The sequence below is a fragment of the Trachymyrmex cornetzi genome, unplaced genomic scaffold (assembly GCF_001594075.2).
Source record: "Trachymyrmex cornetzi isolate Tcor2-1 unplaced genomic scaffold, Tcor1.1 scaffold237, whole genome shotgun sequence".
NCBI classification, from domain to species: Eukaryota; Metazoa; Arthropoda; class Insecta; order Hymenoptera; family Formicidae; genus Trachymyrmex; species Trachymyrmex cornetzi.
This window is the reverse complement of record NW_017297029.1, coordinates 259597-279996: the sequence shown is the minus strand read 5'-3', so window position 1 is coordinate 279996 and position 20400 is coordinate 259597. Positions and strand designations below refer to the sequence as shown.

At 31.2% G+C, this 20400-nt stretch overlaps 3 protein-coding genes across 6 annotated transcripts; 1 reads left to right on the top strand and 2 right to left on the bottom strand.

Moving 5' to 3' along the window:
* The first annotated feature begins 2164 nt into the window (after nucleotides 1–2164).
* LOC108761042 (uncharacterized) lies at nucleotides 2165–9083 on the top strand. Of its 3 annotated transcripts, none has more exons than XM_018507363.1 (8): nucleotides 2165–2960; nucleotides 3041–3102; nucleotides 5045–5284; nucleotides 5752–6052; nucleotides 6140–6218; nucleotides 6648–6821; nucleotides 8391–8495; nucleotides 8779–9083. In XM_018507363.1, the coding sequence occupies exons 3-8, from the start codon at nucleotides 5118–5120 to the stop codon at nucleotides 8913–8915; spliced, it is 963 nt and encodes a 320-aa protein (XP_018362865.1). In that variant the 5' UTR covers nucleotides 2165–2960; nucleotides 3041–3102; nucleotides 5045–5117; the 3' UTR covers nucleotides 8916–9083. The 3 variants fall into 3 exon arrangements, with proteins under 3 accessions (XP_018362865.1, XP_018362866.1, XP_018362867.1); XM_018507364.1 differs by having other exon boundaries at nucleotides 3027–3102; XM_018507365.1 differs by lacking the exon at nucleotides 6648–6821.
* Nucleotides 9084–12712: 3629 nt separating this feature from the next.
* Ric (Ras-related protein interacting with calmodulin) lies at nucleotides 12713–14587 on the bottom strand. The gene is made up of 5 exons (XM_018507346.1): nucleotides 13981–14587; nucleotides 13834–13890; nucleotides 13583–13656; nucleotides 13276–13467; nucleotides 12713–13160 (listed from the first exon to the last, which is right to left on the bottom strand). Exons 1-5 carry the CDS (start codon nucleotides 14168–14170, stop codon nucleotides 12939–12941), a joined length of 735 nt encoding a protein of 244 aa, XP_018362848.1. The 5' UTR covers nucleotides 14171–14587; the 3' UTR covers nucleotides 12713–12938.
* Nucleotides 14588–16112: 1525 nt separating this feature from the next.
* Ero1L (endoplasmic reticulum oxidoreductin-1-like protein) lies at nucleotides 16113–19225 on the bottom strand. 2 transcript variants are annotated; one of them, XM_018507344.1, is made up of 9 exons: nucleotides 18918–19225; nucleotides 18529–18777; nucleotides 18062–18265; nucleotides 17830–17987; nucleotides 17577–17762; nucleotides 17435–17481; nucleotides 16796–17144; nucleotides 16428–16721; nucleotides 16113–16351 (listed from the first exon to the last, which is right to left on the bottom strand). In XM_018507344.1, exons 2-9 carry the CDS (start codon nucleotides 18652–18654, stop codon nucleotides 16300–16302), a joined length of 1416 nt encoding a protein of 471 aa, XP_018362846.1. In that variant the 5' UTR covers nucleotides 18655–18777; nucleotides 18918–19225; the 3' UTR covers nucleotides 16113–16299. The 2 variants fall into 2 exon arrangements, with proteins under 2 accessions (XP_018362846.1, XP_018362847.1); XM_018507345.1 differs by having other exon boundaries at nucleotides 19012–19225.
* Between the last annotated feature and the right edge of the window lie 1175 nt (nucleotides 19226–20400).

The following is a 20400-nucleotide window of genomic DNA, read 5'->3' as shown; positions in this document are numbered from 1 at the left end:
TATTCAGTAATTAATAACACAAAGACAATATGTATTAAATTGAGCAAAGTTAATTAGACATTTTCGTGATGAATCATTTATTCAATTTATAATTTACTAGAGATGGAAAATACTGATTGGCAAATACATAATTTATTTACTATCTTATTTTTATATACCGAGTGAAAAGATTCTCAATCTGATTGAACTGATTAATCTGCTGTACGAGAGACCAAAAAATCCAAGTCAGCGTCGGACCATGACTTTCCTACAAATCCTTTTTCTATACTAAATCTTAATCGTATATTTAAAAATTCGCAGGTTATTAGAAAACACCGATAAAAAGATTATGGTGAAAGTGATTATTATGCGCTATATAATAGGATAATAAAAGGTTGCGATGATATTTCGATAGATATAATTTACCGCGTTGTGGATAATGTGTGCTAAATGGATGATATTGCACTGCATGAAACCTGCAATGATATTAAGCGGATTTGTATTTTTTGATAAGGATTTCCGGTTCGATGTACCTACATATATCGCCGGACAAAATTAGATACTCTTGATTGTGAGTGTATCTAAATGATTTATAATAGTACATCACACGACGAAAGTTTCGCAATATATAGTGATGAGTATATAACTACTATACCGTTTTGTAATAAGCTATAACTATGTAAATTGGAATGATGCGTGCGAGAGAATTATAAAAAGATGTATGTGTGTAGAAAGCGCGTATATAAAATTAAATATACGTAACAAATTACAAGTAAGGAAGTGAAGATTGTAATTGTTAATTACAATGCTTTCTCTCGTACACATCTTCTAAGAATTTACAATGAATCACACTGTAAATAAGTCCTTCGAATAACATTAGATAATACACGGATATCGCTATATTTACGAAACTAGCGTGCCTAATCGCAGACCCGATGCACATATGGAAAACATTTTTTTTATCAATATTTTAATTATACATTCAAAATTTGTATTTATTGTTCAAAGTGAAAATGAATCTCTATATTCGAAATATTTTTTACATTGTTTTTCGTACCTTCTTGATATAAGAATATACAAAATTATTCATCCTATCTAAAATGTATGTTACGTTATACTTATTTGAATTAATACGGTGTCATTAAGTAGGGTCTGCGATTGACAGCAAAAAAATAAAGACGCATGGTTAGCCTAAGGAACGAATTGGTTTTTCATTGAATCATTTGTACATCTGATATATGGAAGAGACATCAAATATCTATTCGTTCGTCTAACATGAATTTGCAGATTATTTTTAGAACTGATTAGTGCAATATTTTCCAACTGCAGAGTCTAGACAGGAAATATCGTCGCTTTTATCGCACGAATTTAATAACGCAATATGCAAACTCTCACTGTAAATGCATCGCAATTTTCACAATTGCGTGTGTAGCACTTGTGCTACCGATCACTGACAATAAATCATTTAAAAAGAAGAAATTAATTGAATTTGTCGATAGCAAATACATTTAGTTTCAATTCGTAGACTTTCAATAATCATTGAAAAATTCATCTGTAACCGTATTTTCAAAATCAAGATAAAAATAAATTAAGCTACTTAAAATTTTTGCCATTCGATTTACTTGATTACGTTATAAATGTAATTATCTTACGTTATTTATCGTACGTATCTTGCGATTATTTCGATCAAGTAAACTTGATCTCTTCCTCGCGATAGATAAACAAGAGCGATGTAACGACCAGTTCACGTTTCCCAGAAGTATCAGTATAATCAAGAAATACAGGTCACGACAAATGATCCTTAATTGATCCCAGCGTCTGACACGCAATGATGCAAAAAACACAAGAAAGCCGTTAGAGAAATTTATGATATATTTTATTTCTCTTTTAAAAAATATATGTATATCCGAGTATTGTAAAGAAGTATTGTAAAGAATGTGAAAAGGCGATAAAAGAAAATGTTGTGTACTCGGTTTGTTCACTTTCGAAACAACCTTCACGCGAGAGAGAGACTCTAACGCATTACGAAGCATCAATACAGAGTACATCGCTATGAATAAATTAACAATACCAGATGTTCTGAAAGTAGTGATCGTTTTCCGTTTGAAAGAAAAGAATAAATTGCGTACTCGTACATTTATTCATTTTTAATAATGATTATGGCTTGATTTATTTAAACTACATATATAATTTATTAAAATTATTCATTGTATAACATTAGGTATTATATAAGATACGAAATTAATAGAAAAATAGAGTGAAAAAATAAACTCAAACATGAATAAATTAAATCAAATTAAATAAGTCCTAAAATTGATGGAAACATAGCCGTGTTCTCTTTTATTAATTCGAATATATTTTATACGATAATATTAATAATCGAATGTTGAAGAAAGTATAAATCAAGTCCACAATTATTTAAAATGATGATATAAATTAATCGGTTCACATTACTAACGATATTACTATTCTCGCGTCAGATGATCGATAAAAATTTATGAATACGCGTCGAATTTCCATTTTTCTAAGATTTGACGAAATCAAAAAGTAGATTGATAAAATTGTGTAAAATAGAGTCTATAAGAGAAGAAATACTGCATAAATGAATAGTAAGCGATTCTATTACTGTATAGATAAGTGTCAGAACAGTTTCGATCGCTGCTGCACAGTGCATCACGAGCGGGAATGCGTTTTATCAGACCGGTGTTACCGGTTGCGATCGCGCTCGTCGAGATAATGAGCGAACAAACGGCGAGTCGCGCATCAGTCTCATCCTGTTGGCGGACAGGACTGCTCACAGTGCTCACAATCTACGATCGATCTTCAATTGTCCTGAACTCTGTGTCTAATTAGTTGATTAGAAAGAATCGCGTGCCGTAAATCCGGTGACACTATCCTGTTGGTTTTTTTTTCATCAAAACCGGATATATATTCTGTTTGCTCTGATCGGCTATGAGTTCTCTTCGATGGAACAGTGTTAAGTAAATATATATTATATATACATATAATTAAAAGAACAGAATAAATGCGATGTTTTTGTACATAAGTGCGTTATTTGTAGATATTTACCTGTGCTCGTCTGCTAAAATCCCGACCTGTTTAGCGTGATACTGCAATTTAAAGGTATTGTTGTGTTAGTACGTATTATAAGTTACATAATTTGAGATGTTTGTTTAAGTAAAAAATTAATTAACTTTTTCTCTCTCTCTCTCTTATTTTACATTTAATTTAAATATATGAATGTATGAGCACATAAAAAGATTAATTCTTTATAATAATATCATAATTTAGTGCATGTAAAAAACTTTGATTATGACTTTTATTACCTACTTACTTATAAAAAATATATAAAGTAAAAAGATAATTTATCCTTCCGTTCGATCAACTTTTTAATAGATTAATATTTCTTTTACGTCGAATTAATTCAATCTGGTACTATACATGTGTATATTAAAATTCCTTCAGTCGTTTAAATTGCAAATAGTGGTAGATCAATATATGATATTTTGTTGGGAATCGTGAAAGGAAAGATAGCAGCAAGGTCATTTTTACTAATGCATATCCAACGGATTTTATGCGGCACGATGATTCAGCATTTACAGAGGGGATAATCGTCCTTAAATGACCAAACCATAAATCTATCTCCATCAAGGATCTAGAAATCGATTGTATCACATGCAAAGTGTTATATGTTTTCTATTAACAGTTATAGAATGTAGACAAGCACAATTAATTATTTAAAAAATAATTCTCATTTGCAATTTTCTATCAGCGAAATGATTTGCTGATTGTGACGAAGCATCGTATCAAAATTTAACTATTGTATTTTTAAAAATAGTTTTTGAAAGTATTTCATTAAGTTATTTCATTAAGTTCAAAAGCAAATTTATAATTATAATTATTTACGATTATTATAGCAACACCAATAATTATTCAAGGAACAAAAATTTGTTTCTTTTATTTATACCACATATAATTATGTTAAATACTCATGTGTGTTTATCTCGCCAAAGACGTGTTCAGATTTCCACCCGGATGTCATGTTATCCTTGATTAACATTCGGTAAATAATAAGGATAGAGTAATACCTGGGTGGCACTCGGGTGGGAATCTGAACATAGCCCAAGGTTACCGCTGACCTATCTTACATATTTTCTCTATCTTACATTGGACAAAAAGCTGATAGTTTGTGATCGTGTTGACAAATGAGAACGCCGGGTCAAATTAAAAATTAAAATAGCTACAAAGAAAAATTGAATCTTGTCTTTTTAACGATATTAAATAAATAAAGAATGCGGTGTAAATATAATCATAAACAAGTACTTCCGGAAAATGATTTGAATAGACAGCGAGAGATATCGATCGATCATTTGAAATACAGTGCAGTCAGTGCAGGTATTCCAGTCGCCGATTGTCAATTTTGCCGATAGAAACAATAGATGTACAAAATAAAATAACATTAAACATTTTTTTGACGTCTCTAACGTCATATATTTATTACTTTCAATTCTAAAAGCAAAGAGAGATTTCATTGAATTATTTTAATAAAAATATAACAAAACTTTAATTTATAATATACAAAGTCACGCGCGTGCAAATTTCAAGTTTAATAAAAAAATTAGCCAACATTTAATATAAAAAAATAATGACAGAAGTATATTATTCGATCGAGTACTCGAAGAGAAAATAGAATCTCGGATCGGTAAAGTAATTGTATATTTTTAACGCGCATTCTTTTTGGGACACCCTGTATACACATGTGTCCGCACTCCGCAGAAAGGATCGGAAAACGCTGTCATCTGGATTCTGGCGTCGCGTCATATCGCTGCCGGTGCCGGCAGCGTATATCAGTGCACGCCCCCATAAAGTGCCTAAAATACGCGATTTTTAAATGGCTATCACGCGAAACTGTTTCTGAGAGAGGCGAAGCGTAGCGTGCGTGCATCGACGACGACATCAACGTGGAATTTGCCTTGTCGCTCGACAAGTATTGCATTCCACGGAGTGGGGTTACGCGCGGATCACGTTTCGCAAAAAGCGCGCGTGACACGTAGGTTGTTTGCAGAGACAAATCGCGCCGATAAGGTGGCATATGTTCCGTTGAGCGGGAGCCGGCGTACGACACGAAAGCAAGAGTGATGGGAATCGACAGTATGAGAGTCGGCGGAGGCAGATGCCCGCCCCTCCTAGTCGGAGGACTCCTGCTGGCGTGTCTTATGCTCGTCTGCAGCTGGTGGACTCTGTCTTCCGAGAATCTGGAGCTCATCAGGCAGATCGACGATCTGAACGAACAGCTTAAAATAAGGTGAGCTTAAACTGCAATGATAATATCCCTGGTTGCATCAAGTAAAATTTTACTACGCACTTGGAATTTTGTTAACCACTGTCTCTGCAATGAATGACAGTCATTGGTGTATATAATTTAGTTGTGGTAATTGTGGTTACCAAAGAGTTATGTTACTATGCCGTTGAAATGTTTATAATGAAGGTAGCTAGCTGCTTGAAATATTCATGTCAGATTGTTGCGGAAACATTGCGAGTTTCTACTCTTTCTAGATTATGATTGTCATATAATTTGTTAGGCAACAAATGTGAATTTGTTTTTCATGAAAATTTTTGCTTGTGGCTTATACTTGCACCATGCACGGTACATAATAATATCATCAACCATTGCCAAATTCTTTTTTCAGATTATTATTTATTACAGTATATAAAAATGTTTAACGCAATTTCAAATCTCATTCTAACGAAGAAATTAAATCTTCCTTTTAGTGCTGAAGAAAGAGATCAGTGCGTAACGTTGCGTGGTAACTTGGAACAAAGGTTTAAGCACACGGAAGATGAGTTGGCTTCCTTGCACGTCCGTTTGGAGCAGCAGATGGATTTTAAAAAGAAAAATGAGGAACTCGAAGATTCAGTTACTATGTGTAAAAGTGAGCTAGACTCTCTAAACAAACTGGACGCCACAAAAACTGCAACATTAGAAACATTGAGATTAGAAAAAGATACAATTAATACTCAATTAGATGTAAAGCGAGATGAGAATAAGAAACTTCAAGAAGAAGTAGATAGGGTATAAACATTTTATTTAATATAGTAGATACTAATGTAAAGTTAAATATGGTTGAAAAGTGTAATCAAATTGATGGTGATTTTATAGCTGAAAGGAGAAATAGATCAACTCAAACTTGGTTGCAATTCGCCACCTGAGAAGAAGGAGACTCCAAATCTTGAGTCACGTAAGTTATAGCTATCTCTATCACGAATTTTGTTTGACATATGCTCCAAAATTTACATTTCCTATTATAAATAACCGCATTTTTATAACTGAATGTTTATTGAAATTAATTTGTTTTAAGTAGTTTATTTAACATAAGAATTTTATATAAGTTTATTTAATACGAGAAATATCTACAATATATTACTAGTATAATTGTACGAATGGAGATATTGCTAATTTAGATTACTAATTGCACTCCCTGCTTCAACAACGAGAAAAAGTATCTTTTATTTTTCTTTTTTTTTTTAATCTCGTCAAATATCCCCATTAAGTTCTAACTCCGATTGGGCTGCTCACGCAAGAATTAATGCGACTATAAGCTCGTTCCCCTTTGCACATTTTTTACTGACTCAGCATTATAAGATATTGTCGGGATTTGCTGATCTAGCAACGACAGTGGTCATTAACAAGTCTCAGTTGCATCCTGTACCGGAGTCTGCTGTAAGAGTATCCGTAGCTGGTCAGCGAGGTTTGAAGTTCCACGGATTTCCGATCCTACCAAGCAACCCACCTGGTGCTGTGCGCCAAATTCCTCGTTTCTCAGTGACTATGTTGAAGAAAGGTAGTGATACCTTTCTCCGTCCTCGAGGCGAGAGAATGCCACAAACATGAAATTAAAAGTTTGCAGTAGATTTGTACATAATTCACATTTTCATGTATCTGTGACTGTCTCTCTCACTCTCTCTCTAAAGCTTTCCCTGATGAAAAAATTTCGCTAAAATTTTTTTTGGAATACTTCAGCGAAATTTCAGCATTTCAGAAAAATTTTGAACGTTCCAAAACGTAAAAATAATTTCAGCGAAATATTTTCACCACGGCTCTATTAAAAAAACAAACTCACTATATATTCTTCAACGAGAGATTTACTGTCCTTCGTGCATAGGAGGCAGTATAGCAGGCAAAGTGAAGATGTAGCCTGTTTTATATACGAAAATAAGATACGTTTAGAAAATTGAATGGGTGAAATAATCTTAACATTCTTAACATCCCTATTTTGCCTGTTACACTGCTTCCTATTAGCGAAAGATAGTAAATCTCTCGTTGAATAGAGTATATATCGCTTCTAATTATGGATCATTCTTGGCCCTTTGGGTTTTTATTCATAATAATATATAAACTATTATTTCTCTATCAAACGCTGAAATTTTCATAAAAGACTGTTTTATTATTGTAACACAAAATCGTGTCTTTATAGAATAAAAATGTAATAGTCAACTTTCTTAGGCTTTACGTTAGGTTTATGAAGACTAATTTTGTATATATTACAATAGAATAGTACAAAATATTTATATACTTATAAAAATTTATACAGTTTATAGACTGAGAATCGCACAGTCACACGAGTACAATTTCTGAGTTAATAGATGCAATAATTTATTTTTCTATAAGAATTGTATTTTAATTGTTTTAACAATAAATATATTATTTTTTTCTAAGCATAATTAAAAAAAATAAAGTATGTACTTTATTATAAAAGTAAATCTGTATATAGAATGGGATGAAATAAGATTGTTTATAATTTATAACTAAGTTATGATAATTATTAAGTTTGTGAATATTTTTAGAATATTTTGCGATTTATTTACAGCTTGTTGTAATATTGTATTTATTAATAGGATTTTATGATTAAATGGTATAAATCATTAAAAAAATGTGCATTACAAATTTTTGTTTGTATTTATAGAAATATGCCAAATAATAAAAAAATGTGATAAACTATAAAACATTTTTAACTCTCTAAAAATATCAAGCATAAAACAAGTTTCTCAGTAGTATGAGAAAACTATCTAAACATGTGTAATCAGCAAGATATTCCTGCTTCTGGGCTTAGACTATATATATCAAGCGAAATGGATTGGTTGCGGATACTTAGTACTGATATTATTATTATGAAAACTGTGGTATAAAAAAAACTAACATATTTTATATTAACTGCATGGAGTTTACAAGTGCTGATGCAGAGGAAGTTGCATATAATTATTAATTACTAACACGCGTATCTAATAATTCGTATTATATACAGTTGTCATATATATATTCTGTATAACATACAACAAACAATAATTAAAATTTTTCAGAGACATATGAATTTTTTACTTTAGTATAGTAATTTAGCTTACATGGCTTTCAGTTGAAACGGAATCAAAACAAGCCATGAATGACTCGACGAATAATTCCGCAGAGCAGGATAATCCAGTTGTCAACATTTTTGAAGATCCTGAAAATCGTGCACGTGGTAATTAAAATTTTAAAAATAGCGATTACTGCATATATTTAATTTTTATCTTTCTGAAGTGCTGTAAATTGTAAAAGTAATGTCTCATAATGTTCACATTCATCTTGTTCTTAATTTACCTTTTATAAAGTCTCAATTAGACTCTCATTCTTTTTATTTTATTGTTATTATATATTCTTATATTTTTTTTTTCAATTCGACGTAGAAATCTGGATTAAAAAATTTGTGAAAGGGACAATAAACCTACAATAAAATTTCTTTTATTTTTTTATCATTTATGTAGATAACAATGGAGATGACATACAAAACACAGAGGAAACTGCGCTACTTCCAGACAATTATGAAGAAGATGATAAAACGCAAGTTGCCACAAAGAAATCTGGAGGCAAAATTATATCAGTATCACGCAATATAACTTAGAAATAAACAATGCAGTCTTGCAAAACGCGAGATACTTAGTTTAAAATATATATACATAAATTAAGTGATATTCTGATTCACATCGTGGATTATAAACTTTTGACTATGCATTGTATAAAATATTGTGCTTAATTGTATCGTACGCACATTTAATGCACATTTAATTGTTTATGGTACAAATATTTTTTATATGTTGTTATCTTAAAAGTATGTACTTTTTAAATAATTTTTTTCTATAATACTGAAGATGAAATTACTAATTGTAAGTAATGTATGAATGTGCCAAAATTAGTCATTTTTTTTATATACATATGTTTGAGGCCATATGTGAAATCTCTATGTAGTGAGCGAATACTGTGATCATTGAAAGATCTGAAAATGAATGCCAATAATTGTTACACTAATAATTTTTAGACGAAATGTGTGCAATAATTTTTTTTATATGGCATGTTTTATTATATGTGTATGACTCAAAAGAAATAGTAAAATTGTGTGCATAACATTGTAAATGTTTTACATAAAAATATAAAGATGAGAAAAGTTTTTATTTACGTAAATATCTTTGTTTAAATTATTCTTTACCAATTTTACTGCAGTCTTATTGGATAGATATAATGAATGATAAATTTCGATATAAAAAATATTGTTACGGTTTTTATTAAAGATGAAGACAGCTCAAGTTTATGACAAATTTTTAATAATGAAAATTAGGCATGGTATTAATTATTTTAAAATTGCATTTCTTTACATTCCTTATATCTTATATCTTAAAACAATTATTTTATATCCATGATGCAAAATATATATTAGTTTTATATATCCTTGTTAGCATATATCCAAAATATATTCAGCTTACATAAAATTTCACGATATTATTGCAAAATTTCTACGATTTATACTTATGCGATGTTTATATGTATCATTGTGTAGTATAGCATCAAGTTTATCATCTATTGCATAAAAAATTACATGTGTTAGTCTGCAGTTTCTCTTTCTCAATATTTTACATATTATTAAATTTTTGTATGTAAAAATGAAATAAAAATATAACGTCAAAGTGATCGTTGATTATCATATTGTCCTCGTAAATTATAAATTATTGTTCTCTACATGCCTGTCTCTCACTACTTTATTTTCCATTATGTTCTCTTATCGTGTACGAGATCCATAATTTATGTCGTATTACGTATGAGGCTTAATCTCTCTAACAGCTAATTAATAAATGTCGTGATATACAACGTAATAATGTTACTTATCTTTCCTACTTTTTTTCTTTTATATATAGTAATATATATATAGTGATGATAAGACGACATAATGATACTACGATGGCCATAGTTACTTTATCTCATTAACAGTTACTTCTGTTTTTCATGCTTTTAATTCTAAGACAATAATTATGATATTCCTTTTTATTGATATGAACGCACGAATATTCTATGTTTCAATGCCGCACAGATTGTGTAAGTTTCTCGAAACATGCAATACACACAAATACATACGCGCGCGCGCACGCGTGTGTGTCTGTGGGTTAGTGAGTATGTGCATATTGGTACGTTTATTTTAATCAATATAATCATTCTTTATACCAATTATATATTGCAAACTCATCATCATAAATGCTGTCAATAATACTTGTATTTGCTGCTACAAATAGAGTCACATCTGCTGCTATGACTTTAAAATAAATTATTAGTACATATTAATAACATAATATTTATGATATATTATGTGTATATGTGCTTGCAATAATTTGCAATAACTGCCATTAAACATAGAAAATGTTAAATTATACAAACATAATATTAAACGAATATTATACAAATCTAATATTTCTTCATTTAACAATATGTAATGTTTTATATATATATATATATATATATAAAATAATACATATATACATTCACGGTATATACTAGCTGTCATACCAATCATAATACATAACAACAAATTTGAGAATTACAATGGAAAATTGTGCGTTAATCGATGGTTATTTATAATGATAATATGTCAATATATTACAACAAAATACAAAATGACGAAGTGACTAGTAAAAATTAAGTAATGACTAGATAATAACTATATGGATTATATCTAAATGATTGCTATATTTGTATGTGTATATATTAATGACTTTCTTTCCAAAGCTACTATAAATTTCACACCAGTTTATGACTAAATTAAACTAAAGAATAATTAATGACTGGTTAGATTGATTTTTAAAAATTACATAAATATATTATATATATATACGTATATTTGATGAGCTGCATTTAATCAGAATATTTATTGTAAATATTAAACTGCACTCGAATGCTCTTTGAACTGGAATATAATTTATACCACATATATATATATATATATATATAAACTCTGATTATTTTAATGCTTAAATATTTTTTTCTGAGCTTTCGTGCCTGTATAGAAATAATATATTTATTTATTGCCAGTTCAATTATTTATGTCTACAATAGACATATTCATATGTTTTAATAAAGAAATGTTTTTTCGAGACATTTTAGAGATCACGTAATTTATGTGTTGTTGATAATAATTAATAATACTAAATATATATAACAATCCTAAACCTTGCAATTTACTGCAACTTTTATAAGCTTTCATAATTTGTAGCAGCATAATCTTAATATTTACATTGAATTAAATTAAAATAAATAAAATTCAATTTTATACATTTTTTTTAATTGCAGCTATTTATCTTGTAAAGTTTTTATATAAAGCTCTTATATCTTGGATTTTTATTTTTCTTCGCTAAGAATCACTTTTGCTTTGCATTAACATTTCATATACTTTTCTTTGGTCGCGTATGTTACTTAATAAAATAAAATTTAAATGTGTCGTAACGTGTCTATAGCTATCAAAAAAGTGATTCGTTAGATATTTATGAAATATTTACTTATACAAAATTAGTTGCCTTAGGTTTTTTGTTTATCGCCACTGACGTTTGTAAAACCTAACTTAAATAAACATTAACAGCCTTCGAGATAGAGAGAAATCGTCATTATAGAAAACTGGAAGTCACAATATGTGCTATTATATTCTCTACAGAAAGTATGAATCTATTATGTATCATGCTCTATATTTCTTTAATTGAGCAGCACGAATGAGTAATTCGAGATCTCAAGTCTAAGATGAATACAAAGTGTGCGTTCCAGCTTATTTGACAATTTTACTTTGCTCTGCATTCAAAATATTAGATATATGCAGAAGTTTTAGTCTTTTTTTAATTTTTACTTTATTTATATATAATATAAGTACTTTTCTTCTGTTTTTTTCGATCAAATCATTTAAGTAATTGGCAATAATATAGCATTTATATAGCATTATCGGTTTCATCCGATTTAAGAAGTCCTTAATGGAACACACTTTTTATATCTTATCAGATATACAAAAGGGCTTTAATCATATATGTATATATATATTTTTTTTTAAAATAATAATTTTGATATATATATATATATATATATATATATATATATATCAAAATTATTTTCAAAATAACAAAAACGATATTATATAAAACAGAATACCTTCGTCAAGAAGTAAATTGATTCACATGCTTTAGCAACGCTTTTTTACTGGAATTCATACCGAATGTAATATTGAATTTAAAGCTTTTCGTTATTCATTGTGTTCACTGTTATTTTGTGAGATTATGTGAATCATTAAATTATAAAATATGGCGTTTCAGATAATTCAATATCAGTCTTACAAGCAGATGAAAAGGCGATAAATTATTTGAATTTAAAATAATTATACCAAAACATTGTGTGAAAAAAAGACTAAAACTTCTGTATACACTTAATACATACTAGGGTCAACGATAAGGCAGTGAAATGTTAATGAATTGTCAGTCTCTAAATAAGGGTAACTATATATCGCGTAAATTAAAGTTATGGGCAATATCTATTTCGTTGTGGCTTGCTATGATATTATTCCCGTCATTACTATCGTTTGTTGATTCTCGACAACGATCTTTGAAGAACTCATTATCAAAAATCAGTTTTACGCAGTATGATGAGAAGCATGTCTCCTCCGTCGGAAAATAAAGGCAAAGATCGAGCGAATTCGCCACCATCGGCTGCGTCTGCGGGACCTCTCCTTAGTACGAATTTGCCTGATCAGCGAGAAAAATGCATCGTCTATGAATTGTCTGAGAGCGGCGGATGTCTCGTAAAACGGACAACCGAGTTCTTCCGCCAATGCCTTGCCTTCCTCCGTGGTTACCTAAAATAAGCGACAAGTTCAATGAGAGAATGCAAGAAATCAATATTTCATTGTTCTTGAATGCCGTATGTATTCACGATTTCTGATATGGTCAACTCGAGAGCATCTGCTGCACCTTTCGATGATGTTGTAGATCAAACTTATTGCCAACTATCACCAGAGGAATATTCTCGTTGGCGCGAACACGTGATATTAGTTTTCTGTACTCCATTGTCTCTTGGAAACTATGTCTATCTGTTACCGAGTAACATATCATGAAACCTTCGCCGCATCTCATATATTGCTCTCGCATTGCTGTGAATTCCACCTGTATACAACAGTATATAGAGTCAGGATCCATTTCCGTTAGTATACGAGAAAGGAGAATGCATGAAGAGAACACTTGTCAATGTAATGATTATTGTAATATACAAGTCTCGAACCTGTCCAGCTGTGTCTAAAATATCCAGGAGAGCCGCTTCGCCATCGATGACTACTTGTGTCTGATATGAATCCTCTGTGAATAAAAGAGAGTTATCTCGTTTGTGCATTGATCTTGACAACTCAAATTAGATGTTTAATCTCTCAGACTCTATACATTAGTTGATTAATATCTAATTGTTTTTCTACTTCTTTATAAGATTTACTCGAGAATTAATGAGCTCCAATTTTCTTTGCATAGAATGCGACTTACCTATTGTAGGGTCATGATAGTCTAAAAACCTGTGACTGACAAACTGCAAAGTAACAGCTGAAAACAAGACATGTAATTATAGTAGAGTATGCACACTCAAACGTTTGATGAAACATTACTCCAATGAATGAATCAAACAACGGATACCTGATTTGCCAACACCGCCGTCGCCCAGCACCACGATTTTGTACACCCTGAGTCCGCTCCTGATGGTAGGCTGCGTTACCACCCGTATGTCGTCCTTGCCGTTGCAGGCGACGTTCTTGTCATGCGGAATGCCAGCCGCCGTCGTCGCCGTAGTCATCGTGGCGGCTGCCGCGGCTGGTCGGCCGTGCATACCGGCGCGGCGTGCGTAGGTATTATTATACGTACGTTATACGTACGTGGCCTGATACCCGCGACGAGCGCCGACACACTTACCCTACGACGAGGCGGCGACTGGCACACTTGATCGCATCGTATCGGAGCGCGACCAATTCAATGGACACACCCGTGTTATTGCCGGCGATTGTTGAGCGATGGACGTCGCGGACGACGCTGTGACTCATGTTCAACGCGTGGGAGAAACACGTTGAGCTTCAGGTCCTTGTAGTACCGCATAACATCACTTGACGTCTGCCGACTGGAACACGCACTGATCAACACTGATCAAATTCACCAAGAATGACAGCGCGCGTGCGTTTCGTTCTAAGCGTGTAAATGCTTGTCTCTCTCTCTCATTCATACGATTTAATAGCTAAACCGGTATTTTGTCCTAATTGTATGTGTATGTGTGGATTAGAAATCCATAGTAAAAGGAAGATTTTAATGACCCTTGCATCGATTTAATGCAAATCAATTTGTTCATAAGTGGAAAGCTCTTACCATCTTCTTATCTGATGTAGAAGTTAGATAGCATGTCTTGAAGGTCTTGAATAACTTTAAACTTATAAATGTTAAACTTATATTATTTTGTTTTATAATTAAGTAACGTTTGAAAATAACTGTTTATATGAATTCTCTCATTCCAATTAGATAAAAGATTAGGCGATACAATTAGGGTACGTTTTTTTTTTTCGATATTCTAGAAAAATCGGAATTATTAAAATATATTTTTTAATACACAGTAAATTAAGTTTGTCTCTAATTTTGTACTCTTTTAAAATAGATTTTATTACTATTTTTAGCGAGTCATATATTTTATAACATCAAGAATTTAATCACTAAAATTCAAATTCATAGTTTCAGGTTATCCTAATTCCTGGAGAGAACGTGAGATTTTCAGGTTATCCTAATTCCTGGAGAGAACGTGAGATTGGATTTAAAAAAATTGAGAAATTTTATTAAAATACCTTTTTTTGTTAATGTTGTATCCAAATTTATTTTTCTCTTTCTTCATTTATATGTGACTACGTTTTATACCATTCTTGTAAAAGGTTTATATACCATATCAAGCTTCTTTCTAATAATATGAATAAAAATGTTACATATATGCAAAAAATCGCAAGTACAATCCAGATTATTGCACACAAGCCATACATATATACATATCGAAAATGATATTATTTTTATATTAAGTGTTTATATATTTGTATATAGTAATTCTATGACATTCTATGTCTTTGTAAATAATGAATCACTCTTATAAGTAAGACTTTATATCCCATTGATTATAAAAATATGTATTGTATAAATAAAACCCCAACTTCAAAGCATAATGTACATAAATTTAAACTATAAATAGTTGCCTTAGATAAAATATTTATCACAGACGGAGTTGGAAAGCTATAATACAAATCGGAAGAAAATATCAATTCGGACGCCAGTCTTAAAAGATAAATACATCTATGATAATCACTCGTTTACTAACAACCTTTTCTCTTTAAGCTTAATTAATAATTCTCAGTTTTGTTTACGTTATATAATTATAATTCAATATGTAGGAAGAAAACTTATTAAAATTATTTGCATGAGTAAACACTGGTGCAATCAATCCTTATATTATTCTACATTATCCATATTTATGAGTATGTGCATGTATATACAGTTTTCCTATAATATCGGAAGAGATAATTACAATTAATTAAAGTCAAAATTTAATTGCAGTTGACAATTAAACTGACGTTTACATAGCTTCGAAAGTTTTATATTCAAATAATTGGATTATTCCAATGGACTAACATATTTTTCGTCCTTATTGCTTAAAAAGAATACTTGTATAAAATTTTATATAAAATATAGAATGAGATCTATCTAATTATAATGTATAATATATAAATATATAATTATATTTATTTAATTTAAAAGTGCAACGTGAAAATTATTGATACAAACGAACACTTAATTAAGTCAGATATATTAAAATCTGCGATCTACAAGTAGGGAGAGCACTTAAAAGGTTACTTAGAAAATCTAAGCGATGTGATGCATTTACGTGATGTTTCGTAGTGGTACTGAAGAATCTCTAAATTACAAATAGATAATACGTTATCTCATCATCCTGCGAAATCTGTCTAGTTCGAAAATACTTTCTGATAACCTGCAAAAATTCATTATTATTAACAAATTAGAGACTTTCTGCTTTTCTATATAAAAATTAGAAATAAAGTATCTACCTTCCGAAAGCATTCACCAAAGCAACAATTTCACTCCTTTCCAAAAAGAATAACTTTCGATTAAGGTTATTAAGTGTTGATTCCCATTTATCAAATTTTCCTGAGAATAATATCTTTAATGCAGTGCCCAGGCCATGGATTTGCAATTTACCCCATAGCTTACATTTGTCACATCCTACGCAATCCATAATACGTGAAATATTTATAAAATGTTGTCTAAATTCTTCTTTTAACACTTGTGCCTCTGCTCCACCGGTAAACATAACTGATTCGTTAAAATGTACCGGGAATAATCTAAAATACACAAATTGCATAAACAATTTATAATTATTTCATATGTATTGTAAAAAATATTATAAAATACTTACTTAACAACATTCAGTATGTCGTTCATGGCCAATCTTGTATCTTCATCTTCCACTTCATTACCTGTATAATATTCCTCTCTTTCTAAATAAGGTGCAGCTTTGGCTAGAGCTCTCAACTGAAGTAAATACGTAAAATATAGATTTTTTAGCCAATTTGGACCTTCACCACCTGTTGTTTCAGGAGAAAATCTTCTTTGTAACTCATCCAAATTAGGACCCCATTGATTGTCAGGTGATACTTGTAAACTATCTTGCAAAACCAACAAATATTTTGAACATAAATGTATGTTGATACTGGTGTGTAAACCGGATATAACTCGGTAAAAAACTCGTTTTTCTAAACACATTCCTGAAACAATATATTTATGTTAAGAATAAAGAATAATAATTTATGTAATAATGTTTGGGGTTTAATGTTAACTATAATTATAATTATATTAATATGATTATATTCAATTTTTTAGTATTATTGTTCAAAATAATTTAAAATCATATTTTATGTAAATTTCAAAAATATGTTTAAGCTGCAACTGAAATAGGCATAAGTAAAAATCTATGAATTGTATGAAAAAATATGACTTATTCTATAGGTTTATATGGAAAACGGATTTAAGAATGGATTTGCAGTGCAGAACTTACCATTCATCTTAGAAGATTGTATAAAAATGTGAGGTGAATTTTCAGGCCTATGAAAAAAATAATATGACATATATAGACTCGAATAAAATGAATACAATAAAATAAATATAAATAACATATTTGGTATAACATAGTCATGTACCTAAAACAATTTTCCATGTAAATACATCGCCATATTCTATGTGCACTGGCTCCCTTGTATCCTGTATATCTTTCAGGATTAAGTAAAAGATCCACATATTCTCCAGGGCTAGATTCTTTTACACAGAAATTATCTTGAGCATCATCATGCTGTTGCCATCGTTCAAATTCTTTGTAGTTTTCTGAACTATAATCAAATTTACGCTTTAGCTTTAATTTTTTATTTGTACATCAATATATATCTTATTAATTACCTAATTGTGGTGTTCAAATAACCAAGCTCCATATTATGATCTTTTGCACTGTGCCTGCAGTCATTAATCTGTGTATTGGCTCTGTATTTATCTACTGGACTTTCATTAAGATGAATATCTCTTGGAATATCTCCCTTTAAACCTTCAGGGATATCGTCCTGCGACAAATTACAGAAAATAAAAAGAACTCTGATATTTATTTAAAATAGTATTTAATACAAAAAATGCTTACATCTTGGCAGGGTAGCACGTGACAGTAACGTATAGCACATTTGCTATCATCGGCCCAAAATGGACAATCCTGTTTTAAGTTTACTTTATAAAATCTAAAATAATCTCTGACTAGAAGACTTTGAATTCTCGGATATATTCTCATATTATTGAAATAATCCACAGTATCAACATTGCATGTACAGTCATCTATAGACCCTTTCAGCTGTAATTTTGTTTAATTTTCTATATAATAAACATAATAACATAATCTACACATAATAAATATAGTATTTATAAATATATAACCATTTTTAATTACATTAAGATATTCCTATAAGGACATAATTAGTTTTATTTTACTAGAAAAATAAATGTATGATTTAAAGATGATAATACCATCTTTAAAACTGCAAATAAATGTAAAAACAAGAAAAAACAAAATAAATTCGAATCTTAGGAAATAACATTAAGAATAATATTGAATACCTTGCAGAAACATTGATCATCTTTCTTAGAATTACTTCCAAAATAATTCCCGCCTACTTGCAGGTGGAAGAGCAAAATTGCTAGGAGCAGTCGATAGAACATTCTTCCTTCAGTTTCAACATTCATTTCAGGAAAAGTCGCTAATGCGACCGGCTTGTCGCAACATTAATCAAATCGTGATAAAAAAGACAGCGCAAATCACACTGCTGAAACCCCGTTGCTTTCAAATCACATCAGTGCGCCTACGTGCTGCGGGAAACGTAAACATCTGATGATTCGATCTGATACAAAACAATATTGCACGTATCACGAGATTACGTGTTTTTGAGAATCTCGAGTATCTTAATTGAAAGAGAACGATAACTATAATAAAATGGAGTAATACGCACGTATGAAAAACACAGTCTTGTTCCCGTGAACGTGACAATATTTTAGGGTTCCGGACTGTCTACCGTTTCTTCTGGTTTCTTCTTATGTACGTACCGTCACTGCCGTCGTCCGTGGCGAGTTATATGACATTTGTACGTATGCGTATACGTACGCAAAAGCGTGCATGATATATACGAGAGAAACGTGAAGAACAGGGCCACGGATGCACTACGTGGGATAGGTTGATTCGTGTATGATATGCGTGATAACACGCCTACAACTATCCCTACTTTCTCATTCCGGCTAGATTGAAGTGAAGATTCAATATACAGATTTGCTCCGTTTGCTGTTTGCAGCTGCACGATGACGTTTTCTCTTCTGCACTTAAAATAAGATAGATGTATGTGTGAGTAGGAAAGAGAGACAAAAGGAGAAAGGCAAAAAGTGCAGAAAGCTCAGCAAATCTCGTCTAAGGAAATTCTATTTTCGACATGATTCGCTATCCAATCAAAAGATTCATTTTCTAGGGAATAGAAAGTCGTTCCTAACAAGAACATTCTGTTATTGGCTGCCGAGAATTATGGTATATCCACACAAACTTGCATAGCCGCATAAACGTATGTATAAAGACAATTATCCAATCGCATTTTTCTTACAAAGTTGCACGTAAAAAGAGATTGAATAATTTTCTTTATGCATACGTTTATGCGGATATGCAAGTTTGTGTGGATATAGCCTTAAGATTACTATGCGCTTAAAATATATAATGTGGGGTCTACAATAGAAGTCGTAGCAGTCATAAGTCTGGATCTACAATAGGTATTTTAAACCTTAAGCCGTAAGAAATTGACCAATTACCCCGGATCTACAATAGGGTTTTAAGCCTTAAGCCATAAGAAATGGGCGAATCACGGTCGCTTATTCTTCTCGGATTCGACTGTAATTGGTCAATTTCTTATGGCTTAAGTCTTAAAACATCTATTATAGATCCGGGATAAGGGGTCCGGAATTTTGTCTACACCCTGTATATACGCACTTTGTTTAATAACATCCGTAGTTATGAAACTGGCCAATCACAATCATTCCATTCTCCCGAGGAAAAGCTATGATTGGCCAATTTCATAACTACGGATGTTATTAAACCCGATTAAGCGTGCCGTGTAGCAAAGGTCATAGAGTCTGAAGTCGTAGAAAATTAACCAATCACAGTAGAATACGAGAAGAATAATCGACTATGATTGGTCAATTTTCTACGACTTAAGACCCTACGACTGCTACGACTTCTATTGTAGATCCCGCATTATTCCTTTGAAGAATGGAATGACTGTGATTGACTAGGGTGCGTTCTGTTTCTCGCATGATGCGCATAATGCATCGTTTATCCTTGTTGCTCACCAAATATTAAAGGCCGCGACACAGACTTTTGCATAAAGCCATCGACATTTAGAATGGACCGCTGATGGCAATGGTGGGGGTAGAAAGACGATTAGAGTGAGAGGCAGG